This window comes from Mesocricetus auratus, unplaced genomic scaffold, assembly GCF_017639785.1.
Source record: "Mesocricetus auratus isolate SY011 unplaced genomic scaffold, BCM_Maur_2.0 Super-Scaffold_100038, whole genome shotgun sequence".
In the NCBI taxonomy this organism is placed as follows: Eukaryota; Metazoa; Chordata; class Mammalia; order Rodentia; family Cricetidae; genus Mesocricetus; species Mesocricetus auratus.
Genome location: NW_024429216.1, coordinates 451501 through 470042, shown reverse-complemented (window position 1 = coordinate 470042; position 18542 = coordinate 451501). Strand labels below are relative to the sequence as shown.

Sequence of the window (18542 nt, the reverse complement as noted above, 5' to 3'; positions counted from 1 at the left end):
GGAGAGGGAACTGGGATTGACATGTAAAACAAGCTATTTAAAATTAAAATAAAAATGATATAAAAAAGATTATCAAAACAAAGTAAACTTAAAAAGGTCAACAAGATTTGGAGTTGGCCGCAGTTCAGATGGCAAGCCTCTTCTCACTACACACTCAGGCAATTACGTGGCATACACAGCAACAAAGTTAGATTAACTGAAGCTATCTCAACCCTACACAGAGATGTATTGATGAACAAAGAGTGATGTAAAAAAGATGATGTAAGAGTGAGATGTCAGGACCTCCCAGTCTTAGAAAAGTTAGCACATGCAGAGCCACCAGAGCCACTGTGGTGTCGCATGACGAAAGAACAACAGAATGCCAGGGTTAGATATATAAACCAGTTTTATATGTAAACATTGTGCTATGCCAGAGTTTGAGTAACAACTGCAGCAGCTTTGGCCTGAGGACATTTTTTGGGCATTCTGACCATTCAGAGTTAATAATAGACTGCATGGGACATGGCAGTCTTCCAGGGCTGGCTTGGAAATTTTGTTGTAGTCTAGTGTCCTTGTAGCCACAGAAGCTACTACCCTGAGAACAGGCTGTCATATGCCTCTAGATTCTTAAAAATTGGGCTATAGAGTTAATGAGTAAAAATGATAACTGTTTATTAATGATGTCAAAACTTGAGGGAAAAATGATTGGAAATGGTAACTCTGTTCTGCCATAGTTTATTAATGATGACTAAGAGATGGGCAAGATGAAGTGAAATGCATGTCCAAATGCTTTGGGACAGCACAAATGTATCCCTACCTACTGAATTCAGGATAAATAAAGAAGGACTCTGTCTGCTAGTCAATCAGGCTGCTAGATTCTCCTGACCATCATGGCCTGGCTCACTCCAGACCTTGTATATTCCTTGCACCCTCTTCTGGGACCTCTCTACCACTCCGATGGCTCCTGGCAGTATAGCAGGGGAGGGAAAGGACAGACAGAAGCTTGGTGTTGCGGCTGATAAGTGCTCTAGTCTTTTGTCTATGTGGGGCACAAGGCTCAGGCTCTGCGCACCCTGCCTTCCATCTTCTGAGACACCCAGAGGGAATGACTCACTGATCCACGGGGAGGTGGTGCCACCCATTGCGTTAATGCAATCAGGAAATAAATGAGTGATGAGTGAGAGGGAAAGGATGTCATCGATGCTTAACGAGCTCTGTCACCTTGGCTGTGCATTTCCAGCTTCCAAGGCCTGTTAAAGAGAGAAGTCTGCACTCTTTGGTGCAAGATCATTTCTGAAGATGAGCTTTAATGAAGTTAAAGGTGTATGGAGAAGCTCTACAGGAAACTAATGAAAGCAAAAATGAAAAATGTAAAAAGTAACAAAAGCTTATTAGGTGTGCCTATCAGGGAACCCCCAGAGTGAGGATAATTCATCCTTGCTGAGAAGAAATATTACCCAACACTGGTGTTTTTTTTTCTTGAATGTAGGAGATGAGCATCTTAGCCACTGAGCTATATTAAAGAATATCCCAAATGTATTCTGTGTTTTTACACTTCAGGTGTAGACTTGCCAGTCAGGATATCTCTCTGTGTGTGTCTCTGTCTCTCTATCTCTCTCTATCTGTGTGTCTCTTTCTCTCTCTTCCCCTTCCTTTTTCCCATCTCCTTCTCTCTCTTTCCTTCTGTCTCCAGTGCTTTAACTATCTGGGGAAAGGAATGTTATAGCTTATAAGATAAGCAGTTCATAGAAAGGAAGGCTGAAATGAAATGACCTCTTGGGTGAGTTGTGTAAGGACAGCTACAGCATTGTGGCCATGGGCAGCCCTGAAGAGACCCTGAAGAGCAACATCATGAACAGTGTCATGATTCTCCTGAAAGGGAAGACGCTTTCAGTTTCCTTCAGTCCTTAGAACATTAAGAGAGTTATAGCCTTGTATCACAGACAGAATAATGGGGTCTGGAAAGGAAAGACAGCCTCGCATTCTGGAACATCAGGGGAGTTGTAGGGTCATCCTGCAGACAACGTGATGGGGCCTTAAGGTGGAATGCCCCTCAGTTCTTCCTTAGTTCTAAAGAACAAGACCGAAGTTTCTTTCTAGCATAGACGTATATTTTGGTGTGTGCTAGTGGAGGAGTTCTACATCATGTGACTCAGCCTATGTGACCTGAGTTAAGACAGAGATGGGCACTGGATAAAGTTATAATTTAGGGTTTTCTGCTGGGAGAGGGAGAAAACTTGCCAAGACACATCACGTGCTGGTTACCAGTGCCCTGGAGAGAACTGCAGAAGGACATAGCCTGATTTATTGGAGGAATAAGCCATCAGAGGATCTGTGAACTAGCACGGTGGGGGTGGGGGAGTTTCTATGAAGCCTTACAGTTGTGCTGCTATGCGGTTGCCTTCAGATTCCCTTCCCATGTCCCCATTCCTCCATGTCTTCCAGGGCCATCTTTGGCTTGATGTGCACAGAGAAGCACTGAATATTCTGCACCGACACAGGCAGGACATCTAAGAGTCAAGCCTCTTACAAAAGAAACTTCCGGGTAGTACTGAAGGAAAGCCTACAGGCTGGTTATTGTGAGAATATCAACTTTAGTGTGGCCTTGTGAAATCCCAAGATACTGCTTTGTTATGGTCAGGACACAGACAAGAAGGGATTGAGAAAGTTCAAATGTCAAAGCAGCACAAGTCCTGGGAGGCTGGAGCCAGGTCACCATAGGTTTCCAGGAGGCATGGAATGGGGGGAACATGTGAAAGGTAGTCCAGGTTGATTCTAGGGCAAAGAACTGAGAAATTTGGACATTAGATTTAGTGACATTAAGATCACCCAAATGTGAATATCCATAGCTTCACAGTATCTATAGTAGGAATGAAATGTACAGACCAATTTCCCTGTATGATTTTTTTTATTTGTGGGATCTTTATAATAAAGTTTTAGTAAAACCAATAAAAGATGTCTGCAAAATAAAAAAAAAAGAAAATGATTTGGTAATGGTTGTAAGACCTCACCAACGTGCTAAAGTCCACCACACTGTTATTTCCTTTTATTTATTGGAGACAGGCTCATTCCATACCAAGCAGACTGGCTTCAGACTTATAGCAATCCTCTTGCTTTTACCTCCTGAGTGGTGGGATTTTAGGTGTGCTATCATACCTGCAAAGTTGTTTGCCGTCAATGGATGATTTGTACACTTTGTGAATTATATCTCAATAAAGGTAATATTAAAAGTGTTATGTATCAATTATGAAGTGTGAACTTCCATTATATTCTGATTTCTAAGAAGAGCTCTAAGTATTGAAACATAATTTAAGTAAGTATTGGCTGAAGTATCAGTGAACTGGAGTATTGCTGTTTTTTAATTTTATACATTTGGTGGTTGATAGATTGTTGTGTGCATGTGTCTGTCCATGTTTTTGTACATGGCAGTGCTAAAGAACAATGTGTAGGTCAGAGGTAGCATTTCAAAAGGAGGTTCTCTCTTCCAGTGATGTTGGTCCTGGTGATTTAATGAGGGTTGTCAGGCTTCCTTTACTTGGTAAGGTGCTGAGTCTTCCTTTTGTCTCTTTTTGCTTCAATATAGCCATTATGGTTGGGTTAGAAAATTATTCTTATCTGTTGAAATAACTGACATGGCATTTGTCTTCTTACTTGAATGTACCTATTTTGTACACAGTGTGTGAATGTGGTGTATGTGTGTTTGTGTGTGTGTGTGTGTGTGTTGCCTTGAAAGTGGTATCAGAGGAAAACTTTGTAGTGTTGGTTCTTTCCTTCTGACTTCATGTCTGTTTTTGGGATCACATAGGTTATCAGGCTTTATTCTCAGTGAATTGACCTGAATCTTGAAACCTACTTTGCTAGCCTTGGCTTCTGTTTTAAATTATAGAAAAAAGACACAGTAACTGGCATGCTTATTCATGACTCTATAAAGACCTAGATGTTCATTGTTTTCTGCTATTGGTTGTGTGTTTGTCCAATTCTGCATGAAATCCTTAAGGAACTGCAAAGGTCACCAAGAACATGGATTGGTGGATCAACAAAGTTCCCAAACATGTAGGGTCTCTGCTGGGTCTACAGAGTGTGAAAGGTGTCTTAAAAATGTTATAATTTTCCCCTGGTCTATTAGCTTCTTGTAATTCCCCGGGTTCTCTCTACAAAACAGTTTCATAAGTACAGTTGCTCCTGGGCTTGCAATTCCCCAAGGAGACCATCAGATCCATTATCATACTTCTTGTAGTCTGCAGATGGTGCCCAGAGTTGTGATCTTGGGTTTAAGGAAGCTGGGAAGTCTCAGGAGAAGGAGATAAAACTTTCAATGATTCTCGGATCTAGAGGCCACCCACCTCCCATACTTCATAACCCAGATTCTGGCCACAGCCTGCCCGTTGTTTTCTTGAAATTTTCCCAGTGTGATCTTAGCCTCAGGTCCTTCATCAAGGGCAGTTCCTAGATAAAAGCCCCCTTCACTACTAGCCATTGCCCCATATGGGGCTGTGCTGTCATTGGCTCTCTTGCCCGTATCAGGCATGTGGCTGTGTACCTTCCTTCCTGTTGTCCTTGTCTGTCTGTCTGGGTCTGCTCTTTGTGGACCAAGAGCTTGGCTTTTCCCAAGGCAGAGGCCCCGCTTTGACCGTCCTGGAGATGTAGTGTTGGGTGGCAGCTTCTCCATCTTTCCATTCTCTAAAAGTATGCTTCCTGACTTCACTGTCCCACCGGTAGGACTGCGTACTTCAGGGTAAGTGTTGGATGTGTGGTAATGGTCTCTGAATTCCCACAGTGGTTTCTCATGGTTGTGTGAATCTTTCACAAGGTTCGATTCTCAGAATCCCAACTAGATGGGCACTGCAATTCTCTGTGTATATGTGTAAGAGCTATGTTGCTCTCCTTTCCATCAACTCTGTCTGTCTTTCTTGTTTTTAGCAAACTTAAAAATAGGCTCTTCATGTAATAACTGTAGTGCATGTTTTCCCCTGGTCAGGTTTGGAGTCTTGATTCTTTTCTATATCCTGGTTCTTAAAATCGTGTCTAGACAGGTGTGTGTGTTAAATGAATTCATGTGTAAACAATACATTTTCATCAGTTACCAGCCTCTGTGATTCCTCTTTACTGTATTCCTTTTGCCTGTTATTTTTCTAAGAGTCATGGAGCTTCCAGTGCCCTATGTAGTCAAAGAAGACATTGAATTTCCTATCCTACTCCTTCCCCCTTCAAGTACTGAGATAATTGGACCGGATCACCACACTGAGTTTTTTATGAGGTGCTGGAGATCAAGTTTACAAATTGAGCCATATCCACAATCCCACTTTAGGATATTTTTGTTCCTGCTTTCCCAGCATCCTGTTGCATGCAGTAGTTTTCCACATAATCGTTTAGATTACTGTCTTTTATTTTAAATGATTGTGGTTAGCTTTATTTCCTTGTAATTGCTGCTTTGGCTGAGCATAGACCACATGTCTATCTTAGCACTCAGGAAGCTGAGGCAGCAGTATTACTAGTTTCAATCAAGCTTTGGGTACATAATGAGATGTGAGTCAAAAAGAGTTGATTTTAGTGTTTTCTAAAGTAACTACCATCATTATGTATTCAACCACAAATGCAAGAGATGTTTACTATAGATTTTTCATATTTAACATCAGTTACATGTATTCATTTATTTTTGAGACACTATCCAATTGGTGTTCAGGCAAGTCTAGTACTCCATATGTAGTTCAAAGTAGCCCTTATACATAGGATTATAAGCATGAGGCATTCCTTTGGCCATACTGTCTTGTTCCTGATGTTTTCCTTTTTAATAGATTGTGTTACTCTTACAAATAAACAACATGGTGAACCTTGGCAGATTCCATGGCAGGCAAGGGTGCCTGAGCCTGAGGGACAAAGATGCCAGGCAGACAGAATTTATGTGAGAGGTTTTATTCGAAAGGGGAGGCAGGGACAAGGACAGAGAAAAGAGGTAAAGAGACACAGAGCAAAGACACAGAGACAGAGAAGACTGAAGAGAATAGAGATACCGGAAAAGTCATGTCTGCCTCAGAGGAACAGCAGGAAAGAGAGTGTGAAATGGAGGAACAGGAAAGAGAGGAGCAGGAAAGGAAGCAGCGAAGAGAGTAGGAAAGAGAGATTAAGTGGGCAGGCGTCTGTCTTTTAAAGGGGTCCTTTGCACCTTCTAGCAGACTAATCATGGAACCATGGGCTGACCAGGGTACTGCCTGAGTGCCTTCTTCCAGTTGATAGGGGCAGGCCAGCACAATGCCAGAATCTTTACAGGTACTGATAGGTACGGCTTGCCTAGAATTCCTTATCTTACTGCTTCCACAACCTGAGGGCTGCCACCTTACCTGTATCCCACATTATTTGAAAGCCAATCAGCAACGGTTGTATGAATGTGTTGAGTGCGATGATGTATGTAACCATACACATTCGTTATAGTGTGATTAATCAAGCTCACCAACAAATTATCAATCTTTACCCTCCAAGGGAAGCACAAATACTACAACCCAAGTCCCCTACACAAGTATTTGTGAAGAAAATACTAGAAGTCAGCTTCTGGATTATATATGCATGCATACCTCTACATTAAAGAATATATTCATCACCATTCTAGGGAATGTATGAGTGTGAAATCATGCTCAGTAATAAGGAGACACAGCCTCAAAACAAAACATACGTATTTTTAACATTAATATTTAGAAAAATTTAATAAACATCAACATCATCAACTGGGTGTGTTGCTACTTTCTTTGTATCCCAACACTCAAAGATCAAAGGCTGTTGTATCTCTGTGAGTTCCAGGCCAGGCAGGGCTACTAAGTAATTATGTGTCTGACCAGCCCCCTATCTCTCTCTCTCTCTCTCTCTCTCTGTCTGTCTGTCTCTCTCTCTCTCTCTCTCTCTCTCTGTCTCTCTCTCTGTCTCTCTCTCTCTCTGTCTCTGTCTCTCTCTCTCCATATCTATATATCTATGGCTGTTTCTCTCTCTGTATATCTGTATATGCGCACCTTCACGTGCGTGCGCGCACACACACACATGTATGTGTGTATGTATGTATGTATGTATATATGTATGCACACAGTTTCCCCTACACTCCTTCCAACATCTCTCATATGATACACCCTCTCAAATTTATGGCCTATTCTGCTTTAATTATTATTGAAGCACAAATATGCACACACATATATCACTATAGAAATGTGACCCATTATGGCCTTTTAGAATTACTTTTATGTATCTGCTTTAAAAATTTTTCACATGTGTACTTCATTAATTTCATGTTTCTATAGTGCTTTCCTTTAGTTTTCATCCCCTCAGCCTGCCTTTCCTTCCTTTCTCATCTGTAATTCCCTCCTCCTCATCCTCTCTGCAGGTCCCTTTTCCATATTCATGGCTTCTTGTTTGTTAGCCATTGATGTTCTTTTTTTGTCAGACAGGTTTTTCTGTGTAGCACTGGCAGGTCTGGAACTCACTCTTTAGTCCAAGATAGTCTCAAGTTAAAAACGATCTGCCTACCTCTGTCTCTCTTGTTCAGGGATTAGAGGCATGCATCTCCACTGCCCAGCTGCAAGCCATTGATTTTAGCATGGACATTCTGTGTGGATGCATGTATGGAAATGTCCACTAGAGTTTGTGGTTTCACCTGCTTGACATATGACTGAAAGAAATGAGTGTTTTTCCCCCAACATACATCAATGGTCAATAATTCCACAGGGAAGTTTAAGGCCACACAAAGAATTTTCCAATGAAGGATTGACTGTTGACAGGCTCACATTCGTGCATCATGTCCCGAAGACAACATCTCACATGCCTACTCAATCAGTTCCTATTAACTATTAATTGCAACCAATCATACAATGCAATAGAATTTTTTTGTTTTCTTGAGAGACAGTCTTTCTGTGTAGCTCTGCATTCCTTCATTTGGCAATGTAATCCATGATGGTCTCCAATCATGTACATCCAACTGTCTTTTCTCTTGAGTGCTGGGATCAAACTCTTGTGTATTCGTACCCAGATCATTCAATAGATGTTCAGTTATCCTTCCTGTCTTCTGAAACCACCCCATCTGATTACTGTGTCTGGCTCCCCTTTGATTATTCTGAACTGAACTCCTGTGTGCAAGTATTTTTGGAGTTACATGTTTTCCCTTGTATATCTTGAGTCACTGTGCTTCTTATTGTTCCCCTTACCACACCATGAATAATAATGTGGGCTTTTCTATACCTCAGTGTTTCCCAGTGGGGCTACCCAGTGGCCCAGAGTTTTGTGTTTGCCATCGAGGAGATTAATAGGAGATCTGACCTGCTGCCCAATTTGACCCTGGGCTTCTCCATTCGAAACTCTGGGGATTCAGTGCATGGTGTCATCCATGAGACGCTCAGCTTTCTCACGAGACAGGAGGAGCCCATCCCCAACTACACCTGCCAGCATGGTTCTCCTCAGGTGGCCCTCATTGGGGCCACAAGGTCTGTCTCCATGGCCAGTCTTCTGGGTCTGTACAGGTTTCCCCAGGTAAGTTACTCCAAGATTTCTTCGGTCATAAATGTGATGCAGTTAGTTACTGATGATAGTGACAATGATGGTGTTGTTCATGGTAGTGAGCATCTCTACCGTGGAGATAGTCTCCATTCTAAGTTTCTCTATGCCCAACATAATTCTCTTCCATGGGTAAATTACTTGGAGAGAACTGTCATCTTTCTCATGATGAGATAACTGAAAAATTGTTCTTATTATTATTTTAAAAATAAATTTTTCTTTTTAAAGTGTAAGTTTATATTCTATATATATATAAATATATTAATACACATATGTAACACCATAAACATACCCAGAAACACACACCCCAGTTTCCCACAGACATTCAGAAGAGGGCAGTGGATTCCCTAGGCCTGGAGGTCCAAATATTTCGCCCCTGCCACAATTGTGTTGACATTTGAACCCTGGTCCTCTGAAAGAGTAGCTAATACTGTTAACTACTGCTCCAACTCTTCAGCTTCTTATTATACCTATATGTCTATATGTTTGTCTTTGTGTGCTTGTGTATTCATGTAAACACTCAACTCCAGTGCAATGTTGTTCATGTGGTCATTAGAGCGCAACTTTAGAATTATTTACTGCTACTATGTTGAATTTGGGGATTAAAATTATGTTTTTGAGGCTTGGTTGCATACACATATACCTAAGCTCTCAGAGGAAAATCAATCAAACAAACAAACAAAAAACCCCCAACATATCAGAACTTTGCTTGGATGTACATACTTGGGATTTGAATCTAGGTAATTGGGCTCTTTCCACTTGCTCCTGTCTACAGGCTATTCCCTGTAACCCAGGCATCAGTGTCATTCCCACAAGGGTGACCATATCTGGCAATCATCTCTTCAGTTCATAATTTTAAGAGGTGACTTGAGGAAAATTTATCCATCGAAGGAGAACATTTTAGTGGCTTTTTTAGCATGATACCCAAAGTAGATTTGAGAATATTTTCATCCTTCTGTAAAAAGACATTCCTGTCAAGCCCATTGGTATAATATCCCAGCATTCCTACTTGAAGGAGACCTCCTGAAATTTGTCTTCTTATCTTCACATGCACGCAAACAGACACAGCGCAGACACACACACAGATCAGACACACAGACAGACAGACAGACAGATACACACACACACACACACACACACACTTTAAAAACAACAACCTAACAGCTGTGTGAAAACAAGAGAGTCAGATCAAGTCTAGCCAAAGTGTAGTAATAAAATATTAGGGGTCAGGTGAAGGACATATGTGTGTGGTACACGCCTATGGGCTCATATGTGTTTCTACATGCAGGCGTATGTGGTCAGGTGTGCACTCCTGTGTATATATTTGGGAAGGTATGAGGATGACATGAGAAATCCTGCCTTCACTGTTCTGCCTCATTTATTGGGCAGGGTCTCTCACTCAACCTCACATTCTTAGAGTAGAGCATGTAAATCTGTGGTTCTAGCCTTCATTCCAGAAGCCACTGGGCTGTGTCTGGGATTATTGGCCAGTGAGTGGCACAGAGCAGCTTTCAGAACCAGCACAGTTTTAAGGCAGGAGGCCTAAATCTTTTCCTGAAATTTGTGTATGTTTTAAAATTTAATATACATTCGTGTGTGTGTGTGTGTGTGTTTTTTTTTTGAGTATATAAAGAGATCTTGTACACAGCCAGGAAAGGGTATCTGATTTCCTGGAGCTGGTGAAACAGGCAGATGTGCAGATCCTGATGTTGATCCTGGGAATCAAACTTTGGTCCTCCATAATACTAGCAGGGTCTTTTAACTATAGACCCAGGTCTCCACTCCCTCCTACATTGGATCCAGACCATCAGCCCACATGTGAAGCTCCAATTTCATCCACTCTTGTATTTCCTGTCTCTTTCTTGACAGGTCAGTTATGGATCCTCACTACCCAGCATCAGTGACAACATTCAGTTCCCATCTATCCTGGGCACCCTGACTAGTGACCTCAAGGCCTTCAGTGCAGTGACTCAGTTGGTAATCCACTTTCAGTGGACCTGGGTGATCATTCTGGCCCATGATGATGACTTTGGGCAGCATGCCAGCTCTCTGGCCAATCAGGAGTTGAGCCCAGCTGGTGTGTGTATTGAGTCCACAATCTATGTCTCTTTCCATGAGTCCTTGAAGAAGAGAGAAGAGTTTTTCCTGAAGATGCAAAAATGCACAGCCAGAGCTGTTCTGGTTTTTCTAAACATTGTCAATTTCCAAATAAGTCTGCATTACTTAGTGGGCACCCCTGTCTCAGGCCAGGTCTGGGTCATCAAGGACACTATGCATGTGTCACTCGCCCTGAGCATTCCAGGAGTTTCCAAGTTACTGCATAGCATATTTGGCCTTCTGTATCACAGCAGCAGGGCTATTGGCTTTCCCGAGGTCCTTGCCAACTTGCGCCCCAGACAGACCCCAGAGGATATGTTCATAAAGAAGTTCTGGGAGTCCACCTTAAATTGTGTATGGCCTCACCAGAGCAGCACAGTGAGAGAGGGTATACAATTGTGCTCAGGGAATGAGAGTCTGAAAAACCAGCTGTACCCTTTCCAAGAAGTTAGTAAGATGGATGCTGCTTACACAGGTGTCTACAACATTGCCCATGCCCTGCAGGACATGATAGATGATGAGCACCAGCATGGGAAAGGTACAGACTCTCAGGACTTCCATCCCTGGCAGGTGAGAGAGGCATGTGTGCAGTGTGTGATTCAGGGATCGATGGGGAAGAGGACTTTGGTTCAAACTGAACTGTTGACCTGAGGCTGACTGTATGCTTTAGCCAGGATTCCTCATACTTGAAACAGAGAAGCATCTTAAAAGGAATAATAAATAAGGATTCCAAGGTGTCTCTATAATCTGAGATGAGTTAGTCCTTGTGTATTTCCTTCCTTAACAAATAGAGGACATCTACTAAAATTAATATTTCAGATAACACTAAGGACATTTTATTAATTTCCTAAATTTTTACTTTTATAAACAGTGTAAGGGGTTTACTATATTCATGCTGCATATCAGGATTTCAAATTCGTGTCAAATTCCATTTTTTATTTTTCCTTTCTGACGTGTATGGTAAATATTTCTGGGCATTGGTTTGTGTGTATGCAGTCACGCGGTGTGGCCCTGCACACTCACATGGGAAGGTCTGAGAATGATGAGGAATCACCTTTCAATCACTCACCTATGTTATTCTTTTTGGCAGGGGTTCTCACTAAAATCTCGAAATTGTTGATGTGTCTAGTTTTGGTAGCCAACTTGTTCTGGTCTTCTTCTGTCTCCCCTTGTTTTTTTTGTTTGTTTGTGTGTTTGTACTACATCTTTTAGTGGAGTATATTTTTAATTGAGTTATATATTTTCCTCACTCCTCTACCCTCCTGCTCTCCATCATTTCATCCTCCTCTATACCTCTTGTAGCCCCTGTTTACTCAGAGAATCTTGTCCCTTTTTCCCATTCCTAGGTCTGTCCATGTATGCCTCTTAGGTTCCTCTTTGTTACTTAGGTCCTCTTGGTTTGTGGCCTGTAGGCTGGTTGTCTTTTGCTTTATGTCTAGCATCCACTTATGAGTGAGTACATATTATATTAGTCTTTCTTGGTCTGGGTTACCTCACTCAAGATGTTTTTTTTCTAGTTCCAACCATTTGCTTGCGACTTTCAAGAATACATTTTTTAAAGTTGAGTAGTACTCCATTGTGCAAATGTAATAAATGTTCCTTATCCATTCTTTGGTTGAGGGGCACGTAGATTGTTTCCATGTTATGGCTATTATTAATAATGCTGCTATGAACATTGTTGAGCAAATGTTCTTGTGGTATGCATGAGCATCCTTAGTGTATATGCCCAAGAATTATGTTGCTGTGTCTTGACGTAGAATGATTCCCAATTTTCTTAGAAATCAGTATACAGGTTTCCAAAATGGTTGTACAAGTTTGCACTCCCATCAGCAATGCAGGAGTGGTCCCTTTTCTCCACCTCCTTTCCAGCTTAAGCTTTGAGCAGATTTTTGTTTTAGCCATTCTGATCAATGTAAGATGGTACCTCAGATTTGTTTTGATTTGCATTTGTCTGATTTCTAAGGATATTGACCATTTTCTTAAGTGTCTTTTGGTCATTTGAAATCACTGTGTTGAGAATTCTCTTTTTAGATCTGTACCCCATTTTTTATTTGATATTCGATGTCTAGTTTTTTTCAGTTCATTGTATGTTTTTGACATCAGTCATTTGTCAGATGTTGGGTTTGATGTTGAGGCATTTTCCATTCTGTAGGGATCCATTTTTTCTTGTTGATCATGTCCTTGGCCTTATAGAAGCTCTTTAGTTTCAAGAGGTCCCATTTGTCGTTTGGTCTGTGTTATTGTTGTTATATTCGACAAGTGGTCTCCTGTGCCACCACATAGAGGGCTGCTTTCGACTTTCCCTTCTATCAGTTTCAGTATGGTTGGTTTTATTTTGAGGTCTTTGATCCATTTGTACTTGAGTTTTGTGCATAGATATCGATCAATTTCTACTTTTCTACATATCAGCTTTCAGTTACACCAGCACAATTTGTTGAAGATACTTTCTTGTTTCCATTGTGTAGTTTTAGCTCCTTTATCAAAAATCAGGTGTTCATAGGTGTGTGGATTGATATCAAGGTTGATGCTTCAAGGACTCTTTCTCAACAGCTAACTCACACACACTCTCTCTCCCACCTTGACAATCTCTCTCAGCTGCTGACACTTTCTCTCAGTATCTCTCTCTCTGTCTCTCCCTGTCTCTCTCTCTCTCTGTCTGTCCATGCTTACGAGCCTTTGCTTCAGCTGCTTACATAGTCTACTCTCTCTACCTTCTCATTAGAAATGGGCTGTTACATAGCCCTGACATTTAGTTGGGTTATGCGGTTTGAATTTCCATCCTCAAGTTTTATGACAAGTGTTTTGATCACAGAGCCATCTCACAAGACCTCACTTATTTTTCTATTTTAAAATAGTATTGATATTTTCATACATGTGTTGAACACATTTTGATCATACCCAGTCTTTCTCTGTCTGTCTGTCTGTCTGTCTGTCTGTCTGTCTGTCTATCTACTTACCTATCTGTATATCTTTTGCAAGTGAATCAGGTGTATTATAAGTTCAGGTTTGTAAGACGACCCCTGGAAGATATGGTGCTCACTGATGAAGTCAACAGTGAGAGTGGTGGCAAAAGAGGGTTTTTTTATTACCATTGTTTAGATGACCTGAATTTCCACTATGTGTCTGGTGAAGGTACATATCATTGTAAACTTGAAGGACAGTGGTTGTTGTATACATTTTGGCTGAGGGTAACAGATTGAAACTAACAGGAGGCTTCTTGCTGGACAATACCTGTCATGCTAGGGCATTGGATGTTGCAGGCAACCTGGTCTACACAGCAAGATCCTCTCACAAAAATATGTGAGTGTTGAGATGTCTGTGTGTACTCTATGATGAAGACATAAGGTAGATGGAATGAGGAGTAAGTGAATGGAAGTGACAGGCTAGAGAAGTCATCTCTGTCAGGAAACATGAATTCCAAACAAGATGATGAGAAGTCCCACCATGGGAAGAAGTGATGTCATTGCAGAAGGCAGGGTCAATATGTGTCAAGACCTCAGAATGAAGAGAAATATAAGACCCATATGGTTGGCACTGATGAATTGTCCAGGACTGGACAGAGTAATAATGTAGTCTAGGTGGGCTTGGACCAGTCTATGGAAGTCTTGCTCTGGTTTGGTGTCTACTGAATGTGACACGGAATCTGAAGATAGTAGTTCAAGGCCAAATGAGATGCTGGAGAAGCCACCACATTGTCCTGTTTGTGGGTTTAATTTTAAGGCTTTTGAGTGTAAAGGCACTTGTCCCCAAGTATAATTTTCATTACTTAGTATCACTTGGAAGCAGAAGGAGGGAACATTCCTGATAATTCTTCTCTGGATTCCATAACACAAATTAGCTGTATACACACACACACACACACACACACACACACAAGCACCACCCATACAACACTCACACACTCAGAGACAGGGTTAGAGATAGTGAGAGGGAAAATGTACAATTTTTAAAAATGATGTGGATTAAATTTTATGAATTAGTACTTTCTGAAAGCTAAAATATCTTCCCGAGTTCCTGAAAAATAGCACAGTTAATGGGTCCAGTCCATGGTTGGAATGACATCTCTCATTGCATGTGATATTTTGGACAAGACTTCAGACTGATCCTGGTTGGTCTACAATATCTCCCTTCCTTCCTCAGCTTCTTCATGCCCTCAGGAAGGTGCACTTCAAAACTCCTGATGGAAGTGAAATTATGTTTGATGCTAATGGAGATATGGTGACAAAATTTGACATTTTCCAAGGGCAGAAGACCACCGATGGTGTATTTCACTTGGTCAATGTAGGAATAATAGACCCCTTAGTGTTTTCAGAGAATAAAATGATGATCCATTTGAAGGAGGATCTTCAAGTGAGTTGCCTGAATGCACAGTTGTCTATTTTCATAGTGTATTGTAATCATAGGAAATTCCAATTCTAGGAGTCCTAATTGCACCATGTGCATGAAGATAATGCAGTTCTGGATTGTGTCAGTCTGTTGTAACTGGCTATGTTGATTACCTCATAAAAGTTTTCTCTGAATGATATTGATTCATAAGCAAAAATTTCAAATATAATAGTTGGGATGTGGGAAACAGTTCAATGATTAAAGTATTTGGTGTGAAAATACAAGGACCAGACTCTCGGTCTCCAGAGTACTGGGTGGGCAGTGTGTCCCTCCTGTAGTTTCATCCTTGGAAGATGGAGACAAGGAAATGTCCATAACATGTTAGCTAGTAAGAATATCCCTGTCATGAGTTTGAGTCTTACTTTGAGCCTCTGCTTTAGTGAACACAGTAGAAGCCATTGAGAATGGTTCTCAGCATTAACCTTGGTCCTCCAAATGCGTTTGTCCTTACATGAACAAGAACCCAGATAGATTTACAAAAACACATATAGCAATTTACACCATACTCACCAAGAAAAATGAGCAATATGTCTACCAGCCTCACAAATGCAATGAGAATCTGCAGCTCTTGCTCCCTTGGGAGTATTTTCAGTGTCTGTGTTCAGGACCTGCTTTGAAAAGAGGAAGATAATGACACCCTAATTTAAACACCTTCCCAGAAACCATGTGGGGAATGGACGCAACAGACACCCCATTTACTTGCTAAGTTAGTTTATTTCAGCACCTATAACAAGAACCTGAGAAAGAGTTTGGAATGAGGAAAAGATTTAATTTCAATTTGGATTGAGATATCAATGGTCCAATACATTTATTGCTTTGTGTGTGTGTGTGTGTGTGTGTGTGTGTGTGTGTGTGTGTGTGAGTGTTTGAGGCAGTATGTTATGGCAGCAGGCGTGTGTGGTGGAAGAGTTTTCTGATTTCATGGGACACAGGATGTGGGGAGGTAGCTAGCTCAATAGAGTAGGTAGGTAAACAAATTACATGTTACCAGTGCATAGTCCCAGTGACTCACTCCCTCCAACTGATTCCCAGCTTCTCTTTCCAGTATGTACATAATTCATTAAATGATGAAGCCATTGAGGAATTAATGCATTGATTTCGTGAGAGGTGTTGTCTTGGGTAGGGTTTTTATTATTGTGAGGAGCCACCATGGCCATTGGGACTCTTACAAAAATAATCATGTAATTAGGTGACCTACATTTTCAGACATTTATTTAGTCCATTATCATGCTAGTGGGTCATTGTGGCATGCAGTCAGTCATGGTGCTTGAGAAGGAGCTTTGACTCCCTCATCTTGACCTGGGCATGTCTTGAGCATATATGAGACCTCAAATCCTACCTCCATAGTGACACACTTCCTTCAACAACGATACACGTGCTCCAACAAAGCCACATCTCCTAATAGTGCTACTCCCTGTAAGTTTATGTGGACCAATTACATTCAACCACCACATTCTACTCCATGTTCCCCTAAGCTTGTAACATTATTCCTATGTAAAGTGCATTTGTTCCAATTTCTGAAGTTCTTACCATTTATTACAGTTGAAATAATGGTTCAAAGTTCCAGTTGAAAGTGTCTGCTGAGGTTCATGCAAACTCTCAATTGTAATGTCCTGTAAAATGAAATTCAAAAACAAATCACATACTCCCAGCCTATAATGGCATACTAGCAAACATTCAACAGAATCTATATGACCTGTTTTGTGATTTCTGCTGCCAAACCAATTAATCCAAAAGTCTTCATGTCAGCCTCAGGCAGACTCTTTGGACAAGGGCAAAAAGTAGCCACATTCTTCACTTAAATAACATAAGACCAAGGTCTATGCCACACATTCATATTGTTCCCCTGGGAAGCTTTTTGAGGCAAGGCCACAATTCATCTAATCATACTCAGCACTGTGTCTTCCATGCTCCTATTAGTATGGCCCATTAAGCAGAACTTTCAGCTTTCAACTCCTTTACCAATCCTCTGTCCCACAGTCTGTATTTCTTCAAAAAAAGCCTATATTCAACAAGCCTGTCACATCCATACCCCTGTGCCATGTACCAATTACTGTCCTAATTAGGGTTTTTATTGCTGTGAAGAGACACCATGACCACTGTTGTTGGTTGCTATTGTTTTACACTCTTACTCTTTTGAGTCCTTGCTTTTTGAGGCTCCAACCACCCAGCTCCCAAATTAATGCCCAGGGGGTCTTATTCTTTCTTATCAATGCGCAGTCTCAGATTACCCTACTTCTGGCCAGAGTTTTTTAACTTAATTATCCCATCTACTCTTTGCCTCTGGTCAATTAACTTTCTCTATTCCTACATACCTTTCTTTACTTCTTTCTCTGTTGCTTGCTGTGTAGCTGGGTGTTTGTAACCCAGTGTCCTCCTCCTTCCATTTTTCTTTCTCCTCATTTTCTACTTCCAGATTTCTCCTCCTGTTTATTCTGTTTGCCTGCCAGCACCACCTGTCCTTCTCCTGCCTTACTTTTGTTGGCCATTCAGCACTTTATTAGACCAAATAGTTGTTGTAGACAGACAAAATAACACCGCATGACCAAGTTAAAGAAATGCAAGTTACAAGAATGCCCTGCATTTTCAATCATTACTCAAATGTTCCACAGCATAAACAAATGCAAAACAGCTTACAGTCTTCTACAAGGGACCATACTATCTCTTATAAATGAAACACATTTAATTGGGGCAGCTTACATTTTCAGAATTTTACTCCATTATCTTGGTGCAACATGGCAGCAGGCAAGCAGAAATGGTGCTGGAAAAGGAGCTGAAAGTCCTTGATCTCAACATGCAAGCAACAGGAAGTGAACTTGTCCACTGGGTGATTTAAGCCTATATGATAGCCCCAAGTGCCCACCTTTAAAAGGACACACTTTCTCCAAGAAATCCACACCTGTTGGAACAAAGCTACATCTTCTTTAGTGCCACTACCTACGATCTTGTGGAGGTGGTCAATTAAATTCAGCTACCATAGTCATTAGTTTCCCATCATTCTTTAAATACCCCTACCGGGTATCCTATGATCCAACCCAGAAGCCTTTGGAAACATAGGAGATTGAAACCCAGATATTTATTAACAAAATTAGAAGCAGTGTTGACATAGGTATGTCTGTATGTGGATTCTGGTGTATAGAAATACCTCAGCTTTCTGCCTCATGAGAGTGGACAAAGATCCTCTAGTCTGACACTTGGCCTGTCTTAGTTTTGATGGCATCTCCAGTCAATGGTGCTCTTAAAGCTTTCCACATGAGAATGAGGTTCCTATACTTAGAATTCTCATTCATAAAGAACACATGGTAAGTATTTGTAGATTTCTTTTGAAGAACCTTTCAGTGGCCTTGATCTGGGGAGGGTTTTCTGCTGTCTTCTGTTGTGGCCGATATATCAGCATCCCACACTTCTTCCTTGATAATCCTTGCCTAGAAGTAGAGCTATGCTAAGAGAAACTGAGTCTTCCTTGGCAGGCTCAAGGTAAATAAGAGGACCACTGAGGGTGCTGTGATAATTGTGTAATGGTGTGTGTTTGTGTGTGTGTGTGTGTGTGTGTG

General features: G+C 41.2%; 1 protein-coding gene across 1 annotated transcript in view; it reads left to right on the top strand.

Annotated features, from left to right (window-relative positions):
* Positions 1–4505: 4505 nt before the first annotated feature.
* Positions 4506–18542, top strand: part of LOC121135450 (vomeronasal type-2 receptor 26-like) — a 30489-nt gene continuing 16452 nt past the window's right edge. Inside the window, exons 1-4 of the mRNA XM_040734229.1 lie at positions 4506–4714; positions 8199–8481; positions 10375–11172; positions 14743–14952. Coding sequence (XP_040590163.1) covers positions 4506–4714; positions 8199–8481; positions 10375–11172; positions 14743–14952 — 1500 coding nt within the window. The remainder of the gene's footprint in view (positions 4715–8198; positions 8482–10374; positions 11173–14742; positions 14953–18542) is intronic.